The 24,172-nt window shown below is 40.0% G+C and overlaps 3 protein-coding genes across 3 annotated transcripts; 2 read left to right on the forward strand and 1 right to left on the reverse strand.

The window, feature by feature from the left end:
- Positions 1-7,840: 7,840 nt before the first annotated feature.
- On the forward strand, positions 7,841-9,277 carry ccl27a (chemokine (C-C motif) ligand 27a). Its single transcript, XM_069683540.1, has 3 exons — positions 7,841-7,933; positions 8,414-8,531; positions 8,625-9,277. Exons 1-3 carry the CDS (start codon positions 7,867-7,869, stop codon positions 8,722-8,724), a joined length of 285 nt encoding a protein of 94 aa, XP_069539641.1. The 5' UTR covers positions 7,841-7,866; the 3' UTR covers positions 8,725-9,277.
- A 3,839-nt stretch (positions 9,278-13,116) lies between these two features.
- Positions 13,117-16,949, forward strand: slc35d2 (solute carrier family 35 member D2). The gene is made up of 12 exons (XM_069682696.1): positions 13,117-13,244; positions 13,373-13,406; positions 13,477-13,563; positions 13,651-13,718; positions 13,800-13,871; positions 14,046-14,114; positions 14,199-14,301; positions 14,828-14,920; positions 15,014-15,081; positions 15,159-15,237; positions 15,477-15,559; positions 16,622-16,949. Exons 1-12 carry the CDS (start codon positions 13,117-13,119, stop codon positions 16,749-16,751), a joined length of 1,014 nt encoding a protein of 337 aa, XP_069538797.1. The 3' UTR covers positions 16,752-16,949.
- Positions 16,950-16,956: 7 nt separating this feature from the next.
- Positions 16,957-21,781, reverse strand: znf367 (zinc finger protein 367). Its single transcript, XM_069682697.1, has 5 exons — positions 21,267-21,781; positions 20,310-20,460; positions 19,883-20,002; positions 19,282-19,420; positions 16,957-19,157 (listed from the first exon to the last, which is right to left on the reverse strand). Exons 1-5 carry the CDS (start codon positions 21,543-21,545, stop codon positions 18,896-18,898), a joined length of 951 nt encoding a protein of 316 aa, XP_069538798.1. The 5' UTR covers positions 21,546-21,781; the 3' UTR covers positions 16,957-18,895.
- Positions 21,782-24,172: the final 2,391 nt, after the last annotated feature.

The raw sequence follows: 24,172 nt of genomic DNA on the forward strand, positions 1-24,172 counted from the left end.
AGTCCGGAGACTCATAGATAACTGATACCAAGGTTGTTTATTCAAAGAGGAGGTGAGTTAAGGCTAGGGATAGGATGGGTAGGGCTCAGAGCAAGCAGTCTCGCGAACCGGACCCAGGTCCGAAACCTAAATTCCAATCAGACATGATTAAAGTGATGGAGTCAAAGCACCCAGGAAGCTGTGATCAATTACCAAAATGGGTAGAATTGGGTTTCCCTCAACAGGGCAGTTTCAGTCTCCGCCAACTTGACCAGTTACGTGAAATATTAGAGAATAAAGAACAGGAGGACGGAAAGAAAGCAGAAAAAATGTCTAAATTTAAAAAAAAGAAATTTGTGCCGTTCCAGGCTAACTGGAAGGCAGTTGGTGATTGGAGAACCGAAACATGTAGAAGGGAGGAGGTGAGACTGAGGAATGAAGCAAAAAATTTAAATAAGGTTGAAAAGAAAAAACAAGACGATTCAAAAGAACACACACTAACCCAATCGTTATACCCTGTGTTACATGGGCCCTGTGGGAGAGAAATGGATCACGACCTGGACTCCGCTCCACCACCACCCTACAACCCAGCAGCGGCGGCACCTGCGCACCCTCCACCTCCACCAAGCCAGAGCCCTTCATCAGGGCCACCCCAACCCGACCCGGCGCAACCATCGACATCAAGCCACGAAAAGACCGCCAGCTCATCCACCACTACAGGAGGGGCTGGCCCTCCTCACTCAAACTCCCTGCCGTTTGATATACCTCAGTTTGATATACCTCATGAAACTTCAGAGGAGGAAGAAGAAGAGTTGTTTAAAAGATGGCAGGCCAACAAAAGGTCCACGAGAGTGAGGAGAAATTATCCTCCCAAAGAAAAAGGACATTTTCTGTTGCTAGAAGTAGCAGAACATGATGGTCCCACCCTTGTGTACAGACATTGGAATGAAAAAGATCTCAAAGAAGCCATGGGGGACCTCTCAGACCCTGTGACCTGCTCTACCCAATGGGGGCTGGAAATAGAGAATTTTTGTCAAGATTTTAGACCAACAATGCACGAGCTCCAACGCCTCCTGCAAATAAAAATGGGTGGAAAGTATCATATCATTCGGGACTATTTTACTTCCACTCTATCGGCCCTCCGTCTAAAACAAGTAGACTGGGAACATGTGGACAATGCTCCCTACAGAGACGCCATCACAGGTCTCATAAGATTGATGGCGGCGAAATTCCCTCACATATCGGACATGTCTGCAGTAAACGCACTACGACAAAAACCTGAAGAACCAGTGGATACTTTCCTGGCCCGTCTTACGGCCCTGTTCCACCAACACAGCGGAATACAGAAACCAGAAGGAGGACTGGGCGGAAGTCCACAAAGCTCTTATGAATCAAACCTAAAAAGCAAGTTCTTGGAAAAGATGCACCCACATCTGTCTGAAGCCATCAGACGCTCCTGCATCACATGGAAAACAGCTCCTCTATCGAGCATCCTGCAGCATGCAGAACATGCAGAGGACCTGGACAGAAACCAGAAAGGAACAGAAGAAAAGAAAAGTAAGGACATAAAAGCTCAAGCGAATTTGACAAAGGTCCAGTTTGCCACGGGCCGCAGCCAAGAAAGAGGCGGTCGAGGTCGAGGCAGAGGACGTGGACGTGGACGTGACGTGGACGCGACTTTACGCGTCAAGGACAGGACTATGATCCAGATGTGTGTTTTCGCTGTGGAGAATGTGGACATTGGGTTTCGGATTGCCCGAAACCGAGTAACAGAAAAAAGGGGACAAACACATCGAGGGCGCCTTCTTCAGATTGACTGCCGGGTGGTGGGCGGACCCCAGTGAGTGAAGTCCAACCTCCCATGAACACTGACAGTAAGAACACCACACCCACTAACACACACACACACACAGACACCACAAAATGACACACCAAAACCTGCTAAAAGAAATCCAAAGCCATTGCCAGTGTATGATGTGTACAATTTTGCTTTGTATCAAGCATCTGAAGCATGCAGAAAACTTCCCACACTAACACTACAGATAGCAGGCCAGTCAATACCCTTCTTAGTGGACTCAGGCGCCACGACATCTGTCATTATGGCAGACGCACTTTCAACCCCCCCAGGTACAGCGGTAGATCTTGTTTGACAGTAGGAGCCAGTGGTACCCCAGTACAGGAGAAATTTACCATCCCTGTAGCATGCTCCCTAGAAGACAGCAATTTGAAACATCCTTTTGTCTGCTCATCTCAATGCCCAATAAATTTGTTAGGAAGAGATCTTATGTGTCTCCTCGGCATTGTACTGATTTCCACACCAGAAGGAGTTAAAGTACTGACAAGATCTCACCCGTCATACCCCACCCCATGCATGGTGCAGTACATCCCACACTCACTGCTGTATGCCTATGTGTGGCAGCTCATTCCCAACACACTCACCAGATGGTCACAGGAACTGATTGCATTTGCACACAAACAAACACCACGTGCAGATGACTACATGCCTAAAGCTGATTTACACTGCACCTCACACATTCATGAAGGTCCAGATAAAGAGTATGAGGACAGATGGTTTAGGCAAATTGCTGAACCAGAGAGAATAAGTTTACCTCACGTATACTGGAAAAGTTTGGTGTTTGCTGTTGCTGTTTCCCCTGTCCTCTCTCCCAAAAGTGTGTTTTTCAGAGAAATATAATGCATGTATTTCTGGCTAAACCACGAGACTGGGAGCGGCAAGATCTGGGACACTGGGTTCGTTAGAGGGCCGCTTGTCTTTACTTCGTTTGCCATCGAGGATCCTAAGAGAATACAGCGCACAAGGTGATGTATATCGTACGAGACTGACAACAGCTGTACATGTGCAAAGAAATGTCCAATTAGTTGAGGACACACCACGTGGTTTGCTTACTGATGCCTATGTAACCCTGGCTTCACCTGAAATTCCACCTTATCTGTCAACAGTCCCAGAGTGTCTCTGGGCCAAACATAAATATGATGTAGGTCTCATGAAGAATTCAGAACCTTTAATCATTCATCCAAAATCAGACTACAGGCCTGTTCAAAACAATATGCTCTCAAATAAATAAATAAAGAAGTAAAATAAAGAAGCAGTTAACGGGATTATGCCAGTTTTTGAGTCCCTTTAAAAGAGGGATCATTATACTTTGTGAAACATCCCCAGTCAGGACTCCTATCTCTCCTGTAAAGAAAATTAGAAACCAGGGTGCACCCACAGAATGGAGATTTGTACAAGATCTGCAAGCAGTAAATGCTGCAGTTCACCTAAGAGTTCCCGAGGTACCGAATCCACACACAATCTTGCTGCAAGTACCACCACTACTCATTTTTCGGTTGTCGACCTCTCTAATGCGGTATTTTTTCGGTCCCAGTACACCCCGATAGCCAGTACTGGTTTGCGTTCTCGTTTAAAGGTAAAACTTATACATGGACACGCTGCGTCCAAGCTTATTCTGAGTCTCCCGCGCACTTCCATCAACAGCTGACTCAAAATTTGCTAAACTTCAAGTTTTCCATCAGGCTCCACCCTCATTCAGTGCATTCGATCTAAAGGTGTGTAGCCCTTCAGCTGAAGCCTGTCGAGAAGACACACTCGCACTGCTGACGTTTCTAGCAGAAAATGGCCACAAAGCAAGTCTCACAAAACTGCAGTTTGCTCAAACTAAAGAAACCTATCTGGGACATGTGATCACAGCAGAGGGCAAATCCCTCTCTCCCAAACGTGTTCAGCCTGAATCGGAGCTCCTCAAACCGGGAACAAACAAACAAATGATGAGTTTCCTTTGCATGACGTCATATTCCCGACAACGAATCCCTAACTACTCTGAACAACAAGCTCCTCTCTCATCTTTGATTCATGACAACAACTCTCTGCCCATGATAAGATCACATGGACGCTGTCACACTCATTCTGCACACTCAGAACACACATCTCTGCGCAGCGCTGGTTTAAGTATCACACTAACTTATTGGACATGCCTAACATCACTGTTCTTACACACCCTGTTCTTAACCCCGCCTCCCTCCTGCCCACTGAGGAGGATGGAGAGGCTGATGACTCACATGATTGTGTTCAAGTTTTACAGGAAGTTTGCTCTCCCAGAGTGGATCTGAAAGATGTACCCATTCCAAATGCTGACCTCGAGTTTGTCGTTGATGACTCTGCCTCACGTGATGAAAAAGGGAAGAATCAAACAGGGTTTGCAGTAGTTACACAACATGAAGTTTTGATATCAGGTAAATTACCCTCACACAATTTTGCTCAAGCAGCTGAACTTGTCGCCCTCACAGAAGCCTGTAAACAAGCTGCTGGTAAATCTGTTAACATCTACACTGACTCTCGATACGCATTTGGAATAGTGCATGACTTTGGTGCTCTCTGGAGACACAGAGGATTTGAAAATCCTGTTTCTAACCTTTTTGGCAGCAGCCCGCTCTGTCTGATGTATTTAACATGTTCTCATCCTCACATTTGTCTGACACTCCACCTGATCTAACAGCCTTCACTCACATGGCTACACAATCTGAAAAAACACTTTGGTCAAAATTGGTTGGTGTACCACATGCTCTTTTCACTTTGTATTCGCGCCTGGCTCACGGAAAAGACCACGTGGGTGAAGGGGGAATGTGTGCTGCCATTAATTCATGCTGGTATACACGAGGTTTTTCTGTTGTTGCTAAACATTTCTGCAAAAACTGTTATCTGTGCAGCTCACAATGCAGTGGGCGCTCCAAAAGTCCCACAGCACAGTCATCCGCCCCTACAGGCCCAGGACAACATTGGATGATGGATTTCATTGAACTCTCAGTCTGTGAAGGTAAACAGTGCTGTTTGGTCATGGTGGACATGTTCAGTAAATGGGTTGAAGTTTTCCCCTCCAACAAACAGGATTCAACAGCAGTGGCAAAGGCACTGCTCATGGAAGTGATTCCTCGGAGGGGGATCCCTGGTAAGATAAGCTGTGGTAATGGTCTTGCTGTCATTCATCAAGCAATCTGTGTCCATCTCTATCCACAATGTGTATTTTTAGTACATTTATTAAGTATCTTTTAATGTGTCAGTTGTGATTTTAGTTTTGTTTAGAAACTGATTTTGGTATTTTTATGTGCCTGATTTGTGTTTTAGTGTTACATGTGGTGTCTTGACAGTAGCAGTGAAATTCCCTGTAAACAATTAATAAAGTATCTAACTAACTAATTTACTAACCAACTAACATACATCAAAGAAATGTCTGAAGTTTTGGGGGTTTGATTTAAAACACCACTGCTCCTATCAGCCACAGAGTGCAGGTGCAGTAGAGCATGAAAATGGTTCCTTTAAAGCTAAAGCTAAATGCTAAAGCTAATGATGCTGAACTATGGGTAAAGATGTATCTGCTTGTGCTGTTTCACATGCGGACGCGCATGTGAGATAAGCGAGGGCTGAGCCCTTTTCAGATATTACTGGGTACACTTAACAGCTTCCCTTTCAGCCCTTCACCTCCAAGTGAAGGCTGCACTGCCTAAACAGGCCACTGGTCCTCAACACAACACCCAGCCTGGTGACTGGGTGCTCAGAGATGTCAGGAGGAAGCAATGGAAGCAAAGGCATTTCACTGGCCCTTTCCAGGTCCTCCTAACACCACACAACCCTCTCAAAGTCCAAGGGAGGACCACTTGGGTCCACACCAGCAACTGCAAACTGGCTCCTTCTCCAACAGGGGAGCCTCTGAGAAAATGATTTACAACCTTTGGAATATACAAGTTTTGTTCTCCCATTGGGGGGAACCTGAAAGAAATAACAAGGCTGAAAAGCCAAAATTTGAGACGCTGAGGAAGACAACTGGGAAGTGAGCCTAGCACCACCCTACCCTACAGCTGTGTTGGAACCTAAAGTAAGAGGCAGGGGTGAAATAAGCGCCCTCCTCCAACAGTAGCGTGCCAAGCTCCCTCTCATCAGTGGCCTTTGGTGCTGTCCCAGAATGGATCGTCAACGACCGTGGTGACCATTCCGGCAGCCTGGATATGTTGTTTAACTTTTGTAACATTGATCGTCATTTTTCCTTTGTTATGGTTCGAAATGCAACAGCAGACAACAAGAGTTGATAACCTGACTACTAGCGTGTCGCACACACATGACCTGACCAATAAAACAAACCAGACTAACGCGACTAAACAGCAGGCGTTCAAAGCACTGATCCAAACTGACTCTGACCTCCCTAATGACCCCCGCTCACCTGACCTTTTCCCCTTCCCCGACTATGACACAGACATGATATCACACATGGGTAAGTATTGACAATTCTCACAGGACAGCAGATATCACAATGATTTTTACCATGATTCTTTTACTCCCCTTCTGTGTGACGAGTGTAATTAAACTGTAAAACAGGGTTTACATTCTGATGTTGCTGAAGGCTTATATACTCATATACTCAAATTTAATTATCAGTTAATGATAAAAAGTGGGGAGTTGTGAAGGATGTTTTATGTTAACCTGTTTGATCATGTGTTTAAATTTCTTTAATATTATGGAGTTAATAATCATGGTATAATCAGCTAAGGTTAATTTTAAGGATATATTTGTCTGCTCCTCTCCAGGGTCTTGTGCATGATTTACTGTTGCTCCTTCTGTCCTAGAGAGATATAGTTAGTGGCCTTGTCTGGGGCTGAGAGCTCCAGGGCAAGGGGTAAACTCTAGATAGTCAGGCGCCTCAGCTAAAGTCATAACAATAACACCTTACTTTGTCTCTGTGAGAGGGAGTTCTTTCTGTAATGTATAACATACACTGTGAACCTTGATTCTGTGTCAGTCAGCTAGACAGCTGCGTTCTGTGTAGTACTGGTCTGACCCAGCTCGAGTTGTTAATTGCTTTTACTCATCTTTTAATATTCTTCAATTAAATGACATCAAAAGACAACTTTGTTTCCCTAATAACTTTATTGGTCTCGTCATCAGAAAATTGCCACCACACATAGCAAACCTGAAATCATTCAGACACTGTTTTCTTTAGATGGTTTCGACTGTTAGCACATTTCTAACTTTCCCACTTTCAAATAAACACCAAGAAGTCAGTCTGTCATTTATGCTGCCACAAGAATTCCCCTGAGGGACGGTTTGATTATTATTTTTTGGTTTTACAAATAATTATATTGTATGGTTTGCTGTGATAAATTGCACAACATGCAACGGAGGTTTGAAAGCCACACCTAAGAGCACAATGAATGTGAAATGTTGTTACAGGCGAGCAGTAGCTTCTGGTACACAAAACATCTTGTCATCAGATCTTTATCTTATTGATTAAGGCTTTGATTATAAGCTACTTGAGTACTATTCTTTTATATATCAGATTTAGTTTGTACTTAATCATTTTTGAGCTCTTTCTTCTTCTTCTTCAAAGTGGAAGTCAAAGGTCAGGGCCATCTGCAGAGACCATTACTATATACATATATATATATATATATATATATATATATATAAAATATATTACTTAACTTGACATTTGGCCTTAATTCAGTTCACGCTGACCTATATCCCCTGCCTCTCGTGACTCTGGGTGTTGCACTTGCCCAGTTTAAATCCAGTTTCCATCAATCAAATGAGATGTCGTTGAAACAGTGGTTATTAAACCTGTCGGAGCACGCTGAAGAGGAGCATTCTTTAAACACACACTCATCCATCAACAAAAAGTTCAGAACAAAGACTCGGGTTCAAAAATGAAAGTAACATTTGTTTTTATAAAGACTTTTAACTCGCCGGGGGTTAATTACTTTGTCATGAACGGTTCGAGCACATGTTCACACACTGCCTCTGTATGTTAGTGGGTGTGTGTGTGCGTGTTCAGTGCCAGTATTTAAACAGCTCACACATACAGTCTCCCCACATTTGCCATGATGGATTTGAAAGTGTTGTTCGTGACTGTCTGTCTGTGTGCTTTCGCCCTCACCTCAACTGATGGTAAGAAGACCCTTAACCATGACAATTTCTCATATTCAAAGGAGGGAAACACAAACTGTACATACTGTTAGGTGGGAGGCTACAGGTGTGGAACAATTTTTATGTTAACTGTTGTCAACAGGAAGTGGAAGATTTTGCATTTATACAGCTTGTTTATGTCATTCAGCTGCTTTTTAGTGTTACAGCCTCCAATTGGAGGAATAACATGTCACTCTGCAGTTTTGTCTGTAATAATCTTTGAAACCCAGCTGAACCCAAAGCCAGAACTAGATCCCATTTATTATATTGCACTCTTTAAATAAAGACATGGTTTTGTATAAATAAATGGGACATTTTTCTGCAAAGGTATCATTATGGAGATTTAGGGTGATACATTTCATCAGTCAACAGCAAATTTTTAACAATTTCTTTGTCCTATTTTGCTAATCTATATTTTTTATTTCCGACTGTCTCACCATGGATATCGATTCCCCGTTGCAGCTGCCATCCCAAAATGCTGCATCAACACAAAAAGTAAAATCTCTTTAAATGTGCTGTGGAAGGTCACAAGATGGGACATGCAGGAAAGTAACGGCGCCTGTGACATCCACGCACTGATGTAAGTAGTGAAGATCAACAAATAGATCTGTATCCAATGCTTTTAAAGTTATGTGAAACTTAAACCTTATTTCCTTTTCTTGTGCGTCCACAGACTGTACGTACAGGACTCGAGGAGGCCAATCTGTGCTAATCCCAAGCTGAAGAGCGCCCTGATGAGGGTTCAGAAGTGGAAGAGGCATAACAAGCTGTGAACTACCTACTGAGAACTTAAATGCAAAATTTCTGTTTCTGTGTATCTTGTTTTCTACTGGTTGTTTTTTTAAGAGCTTGTGTCATACAGAAGTTCCTACGGCTGTTGCTTCTTATTGATTGTGCAACATATCCAGTTTAACTTGTAAAGTGCTCAAGAGGGACTTAACCTGACTTTTGCGGTTTTATACAACTTTATACTTCAACCCCTACAACATTTTAAAGAGAAATATTGTCCTTTTTTTTTTTTTACATTTACTTTGTTTACTCTGTTGATACTTTTCAAATAAAGATTTTTAATACATAACATATTGTCACATGTACAATTTGATGCTTAACTACCCAATCGTATGTGAAGTGGTTATAATCAGATCCATCTTTTGCTCTTTTAAAGTTTGCTTACATGTGAAAACATTGATAATAATGATCTGTGATATAACACATATATATGTTCCCTTTGTTTTCAAAAACATATGCGCTTTTATTTTGTTTGAATGTTACCTGTCCTTTAAAATGATGACATAACTTCTGCCTCTTCATAATGTAAATAAAGAATCCCCCCTAAAAAAAAATTTGATTACTGTGTTGTTTATGTTGTTTTCTATATTTTTGACGCAGCAGTAGCAGTTTACGGTCCTGTAATAGCCGAATATCATCAGGGTGAAGTTTTGGTTTCTCTTGTGTCTAATCATGTATCCTGTTACTTATTGGAAATATAACTCCAGATCTTTACAGAAATGAAAGTTAAATGGACTTGAACGGTCTTGTCCTATGACGCCTCCACCACTGTCATGACTAATCCCACTCAGACAAGCTCCTGCACTGAGCACAGGCAGTAAAAGCTTCACTGAGCTGATTTATTTGTTTGATTTGGTTTCATTCCAAAAAGATCCTTTTAGAAAGAATCAATAGAGAGGTCAAAGAACATTAATTACATTTACTCCTGTTACAGTTACTGACAAGCTTTTATGTACTTTAGTGGGGATCTTTTTTTACGTTCACTTTTTTGTTAAAGTTTTATACTTTGATTTATTTAACGATGATCTTTTAAAGGGCAGAAATTGTTTCGCAACCCTCCACTGTTCAACATTTTTAATCTAGTTTGAGTCTGGGGCAACATTTTTACTCTTACTCAGTACTTTTGGATTGTAACTTTTACTTACTTTAATAAAAGATAATAAAAGAATACTGGTAAACACTGTTTTGAGGATGTTGTCACATATACAAATTTAAAAAGTCAAGAAAAGCAGCAGCAATGTCATGCTGTTACTACTGTTAGTATTCTGCAGTACTTCATATTCAGTGCAGAAAAGTGAGTTATTAATGAAAGAGCTGTGGGATTGGCAAATACTGATTGACATTTAACCTCCGGCAGCAATCATGGATAATAAGGCAGTAGTCTAATGTAAGAGTTGGACTTAGATGAAACCTTATCACAATCCAAAAGTGTCCATGTAACAGTTAGATTAAATATATGCTGATCTCATTACAAAATTACTTCCAACTTACAGTCACCAACAATGAGATGGTAACCTGAGAAAGACCTGAGTCCTCAGTCTGTTCTGACCTTTAATAACTCATCTCTTTCAACAGCAGAAAAAACACCTCAAGCTAAATTCAGTTTTATTTGTTTCAGTCACTCAGACTCTTGAGCAGGGATTCTTTCTCATATGTGTCAGCTCAAGTCAGAGCAGGTTTCTACAGCGCATTGAGTCAAAAGCTTTCAATGTGAGGCTTTTCAACATCTTACACCAAGATCTTTCACCACAACAGCAGGAGTTTCATTTCCTTTAGTAGAGACCTGAGGCTGAATCGAATTAGTTAAAAAGTCAATCTGGCTCCGAGATATCAGCATCTGTGTGATAATAGATGTTGAGAAAGCAAACAAAACGGGGTCACAGCAAAGGTTCCCATAACATGCACAGAAAGTCACAGCTGTTGAACTCCTGCCTACAGCTTCATCTGTCATCATTACTCTTCAGGGTCCTGTCATCAGCACTTAGGCTGTCAGAAACGTCTGGCTGTCACTTATCGGAAACAAAAAAATAACAAAGAAATTATTGTATACATCTGTGTGGTGGAAAAACAGAAAGTGAGAGAACGTTTTTACCTGCCTCTCAAACAGTTAAAGATTTTTTCTTTCACACTGTAAACACTTCACAAATCTGATGCAATAGCACCCTCAAGTGGGGAACTGCAAAAAGAGACTGGTGTGCAAAGAAAGGTACATTAGGACTCCAGTGGTTTCCAATCCCATTATACCTCAAATGCAGATTGTTCAGATTGTAAGAGTTAAGATAAAATATAAATGTATTAGTCTTAAAGGAAGTTATAGTGAGCATGTATGGTTATGAACGTTGCACACTTAGCATGTCCCTGCAAAGTAGCACCACATTCTGCATAAAGCACTTCCTCCTTATAGAGTTTCACTCAGGAAACAGGCCCCTAAACTGTACGGGATCCAGCTTTCTTCACTGTCAGATAACTTGATGGTACTTGACTCCACAAATGCACCATAAAAATTGGATAACAATCTGCACATATTAGCAAAGTGCCACATAATAATATGATTAACCATGCAGGCAGATATAAAGCACATCATGTCTCTTTTGATTAATAACTATGGATAAAGTACAATCAAGTCTTAAAAGCACATGTGCGCCACAGATGTAACATTTAGTCAGCCTCGTTTCCCACACAGATCTATTGACAACAGCATATTGAAAAATCTGCTGACTCAGGCGAACTCAGCTCAGCAAAGTACTTTGTTTTCCAAACAGCAGATGTTTTGGTGCAGCATACTATGGCAGACAGACCGTATGCTTTGTTTTGCACACTTGTCTAGTAAAGTACAAAGACTGCTTTTAGGCTAAAAGTGTTTAATTAATAAAATAACTATCAGCTTGCGTTTCACTCTGAGGCTGAGCAGAAATGTGCTGCAAAATTTCTTTAGATGAATAATAGTTAAGCCTTGACTTCTCTACTTACTATGACAGTGACTAAAACAGTTGCCTTGCTACAATCCTGTATGATGCATATTGAAGTTACTTAATTTCAATGATTTCTGTGTTAAATCTACACACTGTGTATCTTAACTGATACCCATTTGTATAGTTTATTGTGAAAGATATAATATTTATACGATAGCACCCTGCAGAATATATATATGTATTTTTTGTAGGCTACACAGTTTAGCTGGCATTACCATAATTGTAAAATATGGTAATTTTAATGTAGCAAATATTTAACATGTCATCATGTGACCTGTTGAAACCAAGGAGAGGAGAAAGTGTGTTTGACCATAGTAAGATCTTATATTAAATCATGTTTTATTGACACATTCATAATCATACACAGTTTGACTTTAATAGATTCGAATTCCAGTTCGATAGAATAAAGAATCTGGCAATTAGAACAATTAGGCTTGAGTTTAGTCTTGCTTACTGCCAGCAATTCTCCATTTGGGTCACCTCAACTTATTATCCGAGATCAGGCCCACCACAACTCATTAGCAATCTAAATTGTATTAGAGTCTGTTGTGGCCACCCTGTCATGTGTGTTTAGGGAGCAAGGCAGGGGGGCCCCGAACGCATCCCTGGTGGACTCCTGTGTAGATAGTGAGGTAGGGATGAGTTGTGGCTGCCCACTTGCATTGCCAGGGGCCAAGTGCAAGTTGAACAGTGTGGAATGAAGTCCTAGGTCTTCATGATTCGCAAGGAGTCTGAAAAGGGATGACTGGGCAATTTTGGTCAAAGTTATTGTACTCTTTCTGCTTGCACACTTGTCCTTTTAGTAAGGCTCATGGTTTTGGACAACTACCAAATATGAGTTGAAATTCAGGCATCAATGTATTTTGAACCGCACACTGTATATTCAGTATTTGTATTACATGTTATATTCCAATATAACAATTGTTTTTTGGTGGTAACCCATTGTACAGCCTTGCCGGGAATTTGAAAAATTTCAAATTGGACCAAGTTTCATATAAATGTGGACTTGAACATACATGAAATTGTCAATTGCTGTATGAAACATTGCCATTGTATAAGCTACTTACCAATATAGAGCTCAGGTTATAACTTTCCATCTGTTACAGTAGGGTGGGTACAGAACCAAGACTTAAATAAAGAAAAAATGCTGTCTTGTTTTAAATAAATGTTAAAATGGCCAAAGACTGTCATTATTAATCACTTATTTAAATAAAGTTTTCATAGAAATGAAAAAATGAAAGATTTTAAAGCGAAAAGGCGAACGGCTGTTGAGTCACGTGACTTCCTGGTTACGAATGTCCACCGTTACTGACACACGCGTACTTGACTACACAGCTTGGCTCTCCTGGGTATACCACTTCAACGTAGAAAGACTCTTTAAATGTGTCGTTTTAGTGTCTGAAAATGTCTAACAAAGTCTGTCAAGAAGCTGCTGAACACTCCGGACAGCTCAAGTTCCTTTCCGCTCTGTTGTACGCCTGCAGCTCGTTTCTTATAACGGTGGTGAATAAAACCGTGCTGACCAGTTTCAGGTATGTTTCGCTTTGTCGTGCTATCGTCGAGACCTATGGTGTCAGTGGAGAGCTCACACACAGACGAAGCTTATGTAAAACTTATTCAGACTTACACTATGCCTCTTCTTTTACTGTTGGTTTTCCAGGTTTCCCTCTTACTTGTGTCTAGGAATTGGCCAGGTAAGTTGTCCAGGTGTGATGTTTTTTCTTTGTCTGTATTTCACACAAACTAATGTACGGTCACTTTCAGATGGGCATCACTATTGTTGTCCTATATGCTGCCAAAATGAGCAAAACGGTCCAGTTTCAAGATTTTGACAGAAGTGTTCTCTTAAAAGTAAGCATTTTTCATGTTTATCATCGTTCATCTTTTACTTACTGTTTGCTATTATCCCAAATATTGTACACCTTTTAATCCCACCAGATTTTCCCTCTCCCTTTGCTGTATGTTGGGAACCATTTAACAGGACTGGCAAGCACTAAAAAACTCAGGTTTAAAAGTTTTGCTGTTACCTATATAAGTTCATTATGGTCCTTAAGTTTCATAGTGCTCTAACTTGTTGTCTTTTACAGTTTACCCATGTTTACAGTGTTACGGAAATTCACCATAGTGATGACAATGATATTGGAAGTATACATACTAAGGTAAGATGTATCCCCTTTTTATACTTCTGTTTGTATTTCAATTTGCCTCATCACGATTTTGGTAAATCTGGTTTTAAATGACTGTACATTATCATTATGGAGATATTTATAAGGAGTTTATGAGAAGCATTAAACAAGATAAAGGTTTTATCTGAATGTTTTTCCTTATTTCAGAAAAACATTTCCAAAGCACCTTGTGTACAGTGTTGCAACCATAGTCCTTGGTGCCATGGTGGCTGCAAGGTATGGAATTTATTATTACAGTAAATTCATTGAATTGGAATTGTGAAGAACACCTGTGCGTTACCTCCTTCTTTTCTTGTCTAGCTCTGATCTGTCCTTCGACGTGGAGGGCTATACTTTCATCCTGCTCAATGATGCCTTCACTGCTGCCAGCAGCGTGTACACAAAGAAGAAACTTGGCTCTGAGGTAACATTCCCCGATCATTCTGCGCAAACAGAGATGAATGTTTTGTATTTTACAAGTGGGTGTGTTTAAATGCTTTATTTGATATTTTAAATGGTCCAGGGCAAGACTAATTATAAGGTTATAGCAGATTATATGACGTCCTTCCAAGAAAGGAATAGGTTAAAGCTTGTTTTCTTAGTCCTGTGTACATACGGACTGATTAATTGCTTGGGATCAGATATGTTTTTGTTGTTAAGGTGTCAAAAAAGGTGTTGCTTTGTTTGTCCACACTCAGGCCAACTGTAAATACAGAAATCTAAACAAAAAAAGGTTGTGTCCCTGTCTCACTCACTCTCAAATACATTTTGTATTAAACATATGATTTTGGATACTGAGAGATGTTTGAAAGTCAGGTAAGAATTGTTAGTACTTTCAATGTTAACATGTTGGAAAAGTAACTGTTTTTAGATTTGATGTTTGTTACTCACACGTCTCCAGAAAGTATCTGTTTGTTAAACTTTACTATTTGTATGTCTTTTTCGTTAAGGGCCTTGGGAAGCATGGTCTCTTATTTTACAATGCACTCGTCATTATCATCCCAACTCTTTTGGCCAGTGTGTTTACTGGAGATTTACACGAGGTACATACAGTCACTGTGACCCACTCTGCGTGCTTGTGTTCCCAAAACTGTGTGCTTTTCTTGCATGACCAACTTGTATGTTTTGATCTACAGGCAGTCACATTTGAGGACTGGGTCAAATCTACATTTGTTTTTTGCTTCCTCATGTCCTGCTTCATGGGGTATGTAAGCTCCAGAAACATCTTAAAACCATACTTCCAAAGCTCTTACATGACTGACTCATTTCTGTTTTTTTCAGGTTTGTGCTGATGTATTCCATAGTCCTGTGCAACTACTATAACTCTGCACTTACAACTGCAGTTGTTGGGGCAATAAAGGTTCGAACCTACCGATAAGAATGCTATTTTTAGACCAAACAAGTGATAAAGAAAAATCATAAATCTCTCCATATGCTCGGAACAAGAAGAAACTTGGTTACTTTTAATTGTCTCACTCTTTTAGGATGTTCTGCTAAGTAACAGACAGAAAACCATATAAAACTGAAAACAATTCACATATTTTTACCTGTCCAGGTTTGTTCATCACTAACTTTGATTTCTATTTAAACTTTCTTAAGAACGTTGCAGTTGCTTATGTTGGCATCTTTGTGGGTGGAGACTACCTGTTCTCTTGGACAAACTTCCTCGGCCTCAGCATTTGGTAAGATTTTTTTCCTTTCTGGATTTATTTGTTTTTGTAATTATTGTTTTAACTCTTTCCTGACTATAACAAAAACATTCTTGAAGATTTTGAGGTGGTTAAACAACCAAACATAAGAGGCCACAGCATTTCATAAATACACAATTACACATTATATTTTATATGAGCAGCATACATTAGGTTCAATATCAGACCCAAATTCCAATTCAGACCAAAACATAGATACACAAGCTCCGAAATGTTCAGACACTTATGAGTAGTTCATCTGTTATCCACGTCAAAGATGCCTGTTGATTTCCAGGCATCTTCCAAGCTTGTTGATTTAGCACTCACATTGCATGAGTGCACAATACATTTACATGCACAGTAACCTTACACTTGTATTCTGAATATGACAATATTCCACATCGCACACTTTGTTTGAATACTTTAAATTAGGCCTTCTTCCGTATGTAGCATTTACCAATTATGACACATGGGATATCCTGATATGATTCAGGTTTTAGGAGCATTCTTTAGAAGACAGCTTATTCTCATCTGGAATAACACTGGGATATTTTGTACATTACAACGTTACATACACACATTTTTGTCCTTATTATGTAAAAGACAGTATTGCAACTAAGCTCTTTACATTGCTAATTAAAGTGAATATTCCACTAATAATTTGTTTACATGCAATCATGCATACACTGATGCAAAATGTGTTTGTTAATGCAGAGAGCTGACCTTTAACAGACCAGAGGCTGTGCGTCACACACGTCTGCATATTACAGATAGCTTTATACAAGTACATAACAATGCTCCTAAAACCAAAATGATATTGACATTTCCTACATGTCATAATCAGATTATACTACATTCTGAATAAAGCCTAATTCAGAATATTCGTATGGTGTTCACATGACCTGTATCAAATTCTAAAAGTTGTCATATTCTAAATAGTATTGGAAAATGTATGCATGTACACATTCTTTGGGTCACTCTGAGTAGCAGCTGAGTGATTCAAACATTATTTTCCATGGCCTTACGATTAAATGGTTTCATCTTTTTGCTCTGCAGTATGTCAGGTGGACTAGTGTACTCATACCTCACCTTTAGCAGCAAATCATCTGGAGGTAACGCTGAAGGAGCACAGGAGCTGAAGATTCACACTACAGAAGATATAAAAGGGAGTTGCTCTGCAGACTAAATGGACAATATTTTAGCATCCACCACTTGGTGGCATTGTTCTGCTCCATATTGGAGCTTTATGTTACCTCTGCACGATTTTTTTTATATTCATTTTAAATCAATTCTTTGATTTCCCTTGATACATTACCAGTGCTATCTGTTTCATTTTCCCTATATTATCATGATTGAATAAATCGACAACAAATTTATATTTTAAGGTCAGGTTCAGTGAATGTTTATTGAAGACCAGGAATTCTATAACAGTGTGGACAGTCTGTCGGAGAAATCTTACCTTTGAAATGTGGAATTAAATGTCTACCAAGCAAGCTCTATACATGTCACAAACACAAAAACTGTTGGAAGATGTTAGCAGAGAGAAAAACTGAAACTAAAATTCAACTTCAAAGCTTTCCACAAATTGTGCACACTCCACATTCTAACAAACACAATCTTTATATATTAAATGCCATACTCTTGTCAAACCACAAAATAGACTAAGGGTTAGAAATGTTTCAAAATATACTATGATTGGGTAAAATAAATCATTTGGTGTTTTGATTATCAACATTAACTTGCTTTCCAGTTTCAAACGCAACTCCACGAGTGTAATTTGTAAATCAAACGGATTCAAACATAGCTTGAGTGACAGATTGACAGGTTGTTGGTGCAGGTTTACCCAAGACAACCAGAGGCAGGGTAGTTATGAGAGGCTTCATACAGTGTTTAATGATGTAGTGTTGCTTAAAAAAAAGAAAAAAACCACCAGCACAACACAAATCAGTTCATGAAAAATAGGTGCCATTTGCCTGGACACGTACTGTACGACAAATTAAACCTTCAGTGCATTGCAAGCTTAATCCAAGACTTAAAGTAAGTGCTTAATCAACTTGATGTTTAAATTTCTGACATATTCGTAATGGATTGGATTTTAAACTTAAATATTGGCAGATTTTTACTGATGCTCAAATATTTTCCTTCACACGTTCCAGGTGAAAAAACAAATGCTAGCCAGAACACAAATATTAAAAACAAACAAATAAAAGGTATAACTATGATTTCATGATGCCCTATCATAACTGGTCCGTCACCTTTTAATATAAAAGTTGATGGAAATCATCCCTTATAAAATATTTCCTGTCGGGTTGTAAATCAACTTTAGGCCTGCAGGTTTGTGTATTTATGAAGAAACAGCTGTTAAAATGAAAATATGACATGGTTCAAAAGATACGCTGGACGTTTAAATATCTTTACATTTCTAGTTAGTTATGATAGTAAATCCAGAAGGCAGCTTGAGTTGGACTGATACCATGTGCCTCTGATGTTTTCATGCAGATATAATGATGTGAATATAATAAGACAAGTGCTGAATCTGTCAAAGTTTGGATGTTTTGAGAGTCTTGTGCCTAACCAGACCCTTGGATTAGGCTTGCAATGATCAACTCTCATATAAAAAAATGACCATGTTACATGCCAGACCGATCCAGCTCCCCTAACTTATTTTGTGTCGTTTCGCCCACCTGTGCACACTCCTTGAAGAGTGCTCATCCAAGTGAGGATAAAACTATCCGATCCTACCATCACTGCTGTCATCAGTAGCAGTGAAGTTTACAATGCTGGAGATGAAACCTGCGGCGCATGATGAGAGGCCATCTGACAGTTGGAATGCAACTTTACATTTCCTATGTAGGACCACACCCTGTACCATTCTGTCCATCTGAACTTAATCCATATATACATCAGTCATACACACTCACAATATACTTAAAAAACTCGTTACCATCAAAGTGCAAACAAAAATTTTAACATAAAAGGTACTCTTTCTTTGCCTTTAGAAGACAGAAGATAGAGTGACATTCTTCATGTTGTCAAATCTACAATTATAGCAGCCTAAAAGGATAAAATGGAAGCTGAGTAAGGTGCTTTAGCTTGTGCCTTCCTGCTGCTGTGAGGGGGTAGATTATGCCATGCATTAACACTGATCTCAGGCCAATTCAGCTCTTTCCCAAAGTCTGGTTTCACAACTTGATAGAAGAAGGTAAACTAGGCAGTGATCTGCATTTATGAACCTTTTTAGCTACAGCACATAGCAGGAAGGCGGATTAAGAATGGAGGTAATTCAGGGGAAGGGGAGGGGGAGTCCAGGATCAGGGAGTGGGTGGGTGTTCAGGCAGACAGGTTGTTCGCCAGCTCAATGAGTGCCAGAGCGCCGTGGAGACGCTCTCGTTGCTCCTGTAGGCGGCGCTTGGCGGCTCCTCCTCCCTGGCTGCCCTTCTCCTCCTCCATGGGCTCGTCCTCTTCCCCGTTTTCTTCATCAGAGTGGAGGAACTCCATGGGATCCTGCTGCTCCTGGTCCTCTGCTATCACTTTGCCCTGTGCCTTCACCTTGGTGGTTGTAGGGGCACGCTGCTCACGGGTTTGCCAGTACCTGCAGGAACAGAGATGAGTATAATTACATACAACGTAAGCTGTAATTGATGTTACATGCAGGTTGTTTCTGCTCAATACACGTAGAAGAGGACCAGTATGTGCATTTCTGTGTATTGTCTTACTTTGCCAGCCACTCTGCCACAGCCTTGTTATCCACAGACTGGGCCTTCTCCTGGCCCTCCTTCGGTTCCTCTCTCTTCAGACGGGAGAAAGGATGATTGGGACAGTGACGGTTAGCATGTGTGAACCGATTGCCACATCCTGCAGGGAAAGCAATAGGTATGAATATATGCAGTAAGACTTTAAAGGGGATATTTTTCTGTGATTTTAGATGAGCAAAAACTTAAAATATATGACCTTTTGTGGTTTACTTCTGTTATGAAAATGCATCAAGTAACTTATGTAATAGTAGTTTAAGGTCTTGCTGTTTTTTATTTGACCTTGTTATTAACCAGAAAAACACTGGCAGTGAGTTTCACTTTGAATATTTACATATTACTCTGGGTTTATCAGGTACTTTCCAAATGCTTCAGATAAAGCTTGGCCTGTAAAAATTTCCAGTCAGTAAAACTAAATGCTCGCCACATTTCATGCAATTGGAAAGTACCTAAAAATGAAAGGATACAAAACTTTGACATCGTTGTTTGGCAGAACAATATCACTTTAATGACTCTGTCCAACTGAATAGTATAATCTTTTCCAAATTCGACCATTCAATCTCACCTTTCTCCGAGCAGACAAAGGGTTTTTCTCCAGTGTGCAGCCGCTGGTGCGTCTTCAGCTGACCACTCTGGACAAACGCTTTCCCACAGTTTGGGTAGTCACACAAGTAAGGCCTCTCTCCTGGAGGGGAAATAGAGATATTGTTCAACATTTCACTTGTTATTACACAGCTTATAAGATAGCAATAAAGTCCCAGAATAATGTTCTGGGAAGTTGATTGTTTTGTGTGTCAAATCAGTAATAGCTGAGCCCCTTCTGTTCAGCATGTCACTGTTGCATCAGTTACAGGTATATATGTATAATATGACATAATGTTCTAGTAAAGGACATAATATCACAGTGAATACACCTATTCTCTAGACACTAGTCTTTTTGACAGTAAGCCAGCACTTTGTAATGCAATTATAACATTCCCTGTCTCTCTCACCAGTGTGTGTCCTCTTGTGAGCCTGCAGAGACTTCTCTCTGGGAAACACTCGGTTGCAGATGTTGCAGCGAATACGGCTTGACGAGGTCTCCCCCTCACTTATGAGCTCCCGCACGGTGTCAGCCCGTGGACGCCCTCTGCGGATTCCATCCTGACAGGAACAACACAAACAGTTTTTACATTAACTAAAAGAACTTCAGGACCTCTTTATTCTTATGAAACACATACCTTGGCAGAGTACACATATTTAAATACTTAGAAGATTTGATACATTTATAACACAAAGATTAATATTTGTGATTATGAAGAAATATTCAGTGCACAAAAGTTCATTATGTGATTTGTATTGTGTGAAATGCAACATCATATCGATCAGAATTTCCTTAGCAGAGCTCACGTGTTACATTGTAGCAGGAGGCACGTTGGTCGATTATAATACATTCACATCCGGTTACACTTTTGGCGCGCGACTAGACGTCATGTATGAGCAGCTGCTCCAGAATCAGGAAGTAACTGGGGTTTAAAATCCACCATGTCACACCCTATTGCGCGGGCGTTTTTTTAAATGACTCTATATCGGCCATATTAAGGCCGACTGCAGACATAAGTTCACGGTTTTAAAATGTCTCATTTCGGAACATGAACAGTTGTTCTCTAGACTGTACATTTCTTCTATAACGACTCAGTTTGGAATAGTTTGTGTCTTTTAAAGATGTCAGTATCTTCATGCATGCCCTCCCCATTCCCAAATTTAGCTTATTACAAGAAGTTAAACTCTAAGTGTTGTAATAACTTAATAATGTTGTTATAAGTATATTACAGTGTCGTCAACATGTAAAACTATAGGCTACATAAATAATAACTTGAGAATTTAAATAGTAATCAGTATTTCCAACGCCTGACCGGCCACATGTTGTACTCAGGAACATTATGGTTAAAAGAGAAACCTGAACATACCCTGATCTGGTCAGGTGAAGGTGCTGTGTCCGCTTCTCTGGCTGTCTGGGTCCCGGTGGGTGACGAAGCCCCACTCACTGAGCCCGGGCTCAGGGTCACATTGTGGGCGTTCTCCCCCCATTTCCACGGGTAGACCATGAAGTCGCTGAAACCAGGGCTTGTCGGCGTCAAGGCCTCAGCTTTCCGGGGTTTGATCGGTGTTGTCTTGATGACAGACACCAAAACTCTTTTAGGCGAGTCGTTGCAGAAAATAACCTGCGGGTGCTTGTTTTCAGCCATAGTATGGATGTCAAAGCTGCTCACCAAATCACGCAAAAACTAAAAGCTTTAACCGTAATAACTTTCTAGTTCAACAAGTAAAAGTCATAAATAGTGCGCCTTCTCAATCGGGAGTGAATATGTCCTTCATTTCCAAAGAGGATTAGAAAAAAATCTCTGATCCTTCCTTCGCAACAAAGTATCCAAAAGATACAGTAAGATATGGAGATGATGTTAGGTTTCCTCTTTGACGTTGAGGGTCCTCTGAACTGGCCCGTGTGCACTGTGCGCCCACAGGAGCGTTGTCCCGCGTTGCAAAATCGCGCCTGAGCAGTCGACTGACCAATCAGGCGCAAGGATCTGATCCCACGTGTCAAAGTAACCAATGGCAGCAGCCACATTAAGCCACCCCGTATGCCCGTTAGCCAATAGGAAGTACGGAGAGCGCTCTATGTGTAATTATTGGTCGACACTTTTTCCTCCAATGAGATTTAAACACTTGACGCGCCTTGCACGCTGACATTATGATAGGCAAATAAGAAGGAAGCGGCGTACTTGCGGTCATGCCAAACCCAATCAGAGTGAAGGGCGGTTAATTTTGCATTGCAGACGAGCAGATGTCTCTTTCCCGCGCTAGGGAGTCTGTTTATGTTGTTACGTTTTTGCTCAATTTAAAGGGAAGGGAAACGGTGGTACAGAGGCGCCAAAGTTACGTAATCGTTAAGGGCGGAAACCTGTGAACAAAGGGTATACTGTGTGAGAGAAAATGAAATAGAAACAAAGGGTTATTTGAACGTTATGGGGAAAACAATAATTAACCACATGGCCCCTGTTTACTATTCATGTAAAGCAGCCAAGGTTTGTTTCCATAAAGAACTTGAATGAATGAAAACATTTTTCTATTTAAACATAGGCTACTGGTGCTGGGAAAACGAACATCCATAATTTAATGCTTACATCAGTTTTAAAACCCGCCGACATTGTCTCAGATATTATATCCAAATAAGTTTAATTTTAATGTAGGTAAAAATGTTCATATTAATCACTGCAATAAAGTATGCTGTCATAGTTTCCTATGAGTTTCCCCAGTTATCCACTGTGATGTCACAGTGGCCTCTCTGTTTGTTTTATGGGTTTGAGCCATTGCTGCCAGCCTGTATGTCTCTTATTCATACAGTTTAACTGAAACCATTTATATTCTACTGCATTATACAATGTCTTTACAATGTAGCTGCTGACCATATTTAGTTTTTTTTTTAGATTTCATATCTAAATATCTTGTTCCTACATCCTTATGTGGCCTTTAGATACATTTCAATAGACCCTCTGCCCACCTGGGCGTAATATTGCGTACGTTGACACCACAGACATGTACTTCCTGCTATGACCACTAGATGAAGCTAAGTTTCACTGCCTTATTCACCTTCGAGAGTGACACAGCTTGTTCTGTTGTTCTGATTTTAATTATCTAGAGATCCATGGAGGGAAATTTGGTTCTGTCTGAACAATATTTAGATATAAGTAGGCTAGTGACAGTTGTGCAATTTACAAAGGACAAACACACTTGCAGCCTTTAATGGAATATCCTTCAGATTGAGTCTACTTTGATCTTTGTCCACTTCAAGGAAGATAGACATTTTTTTTAATATAGGCATGGAGGGTACTCATAAAGCACAAACAGGACAAGGCCTTCTTGAACCAATGTTGAATGATTACTTCCTTATATGCTTACTTACTATGCTAAAATTTCTATAGGAACTATTAGTGTAATGTATTGACAATAAAATAACAATTCTCTGACGAATGTTATGTTAAGTTTACGCATATCTACTGTAATATATTATATAGTATAATATCATACTTTGGTACATATATTTCTGCATTATTTTTACCTCATCCATGCCATGCAATTACTTTTCATGTGCAATTGTTATTTAGTCTGCAATATTTCACATTAGTTATTATGAACCATATCACCATGATACACACCATGTGTGTTTTTGACTTCTTTTTGTACAAAAACTTAACCATCCACAAAAAGTGAAAGGTGTACATAGTGTATATGTTTATTATTATTTATGTTCTTATTGTATTTTATTGTCTTTTGTCCTGCATTTTTCTTATCCATCACTTGTTTAACCCTTGTCCTTTACAAAAAAAAATAAATACAACCACATCACTCCTGTTTTAGCATCTTGCTGGCTCCCAGTATGTTTTAGAATTGATTTTAAGATTTTACTGAGTACTTTTAAGTGTCTCCATGGCCTTTCTCCCAGCTATATCTCAGACCTTTTAGTACTGTATGAGCCGACACCTATGCTGAGATTCTCGGGCAGAGGTCTTCTGTGTGTACCGAATGCCAGAATGAAGACTAAGGGGGACAGAGCTTTTGCTGTGAGGCCTCCGAAGCTCTGGAACGACCTGCCCGAGGAGGTCAGGTCAGCTGAATCAGTGATCTCTTTTAAGTCCCTTCTTAAGACATACTTTTATAGGCGAGCCTTTCCGGATTTTACTAGAATTGTATTTTTTAGCATTCATTTAAGGGAATTTTATGTCATTGGAGTTCTTTTAAATGAATTTTATATTCAGTTTGGAGGAATTTTATGTCATTGGAGTTCTTTTAAATGAATTTTATATATTTGTTAAAT

Source organism: Semicossyphus pulcher, unplaced genomic scaffold (genome assembly GCF_022749685.1).
Source record: "Semicossyphus pulcher isolate SPU_LCO1_2020_fin unplaced genomic scaffold, fSemPul1.0.p SCAF_6, whole genome shotgun sequence".
Lineage (NCBI taxonomy): Eukaryota > Metazoa > Chordata > Actinopteri > Labriformes > Labridae > Semicossyphus > Semicossyphus pulcher.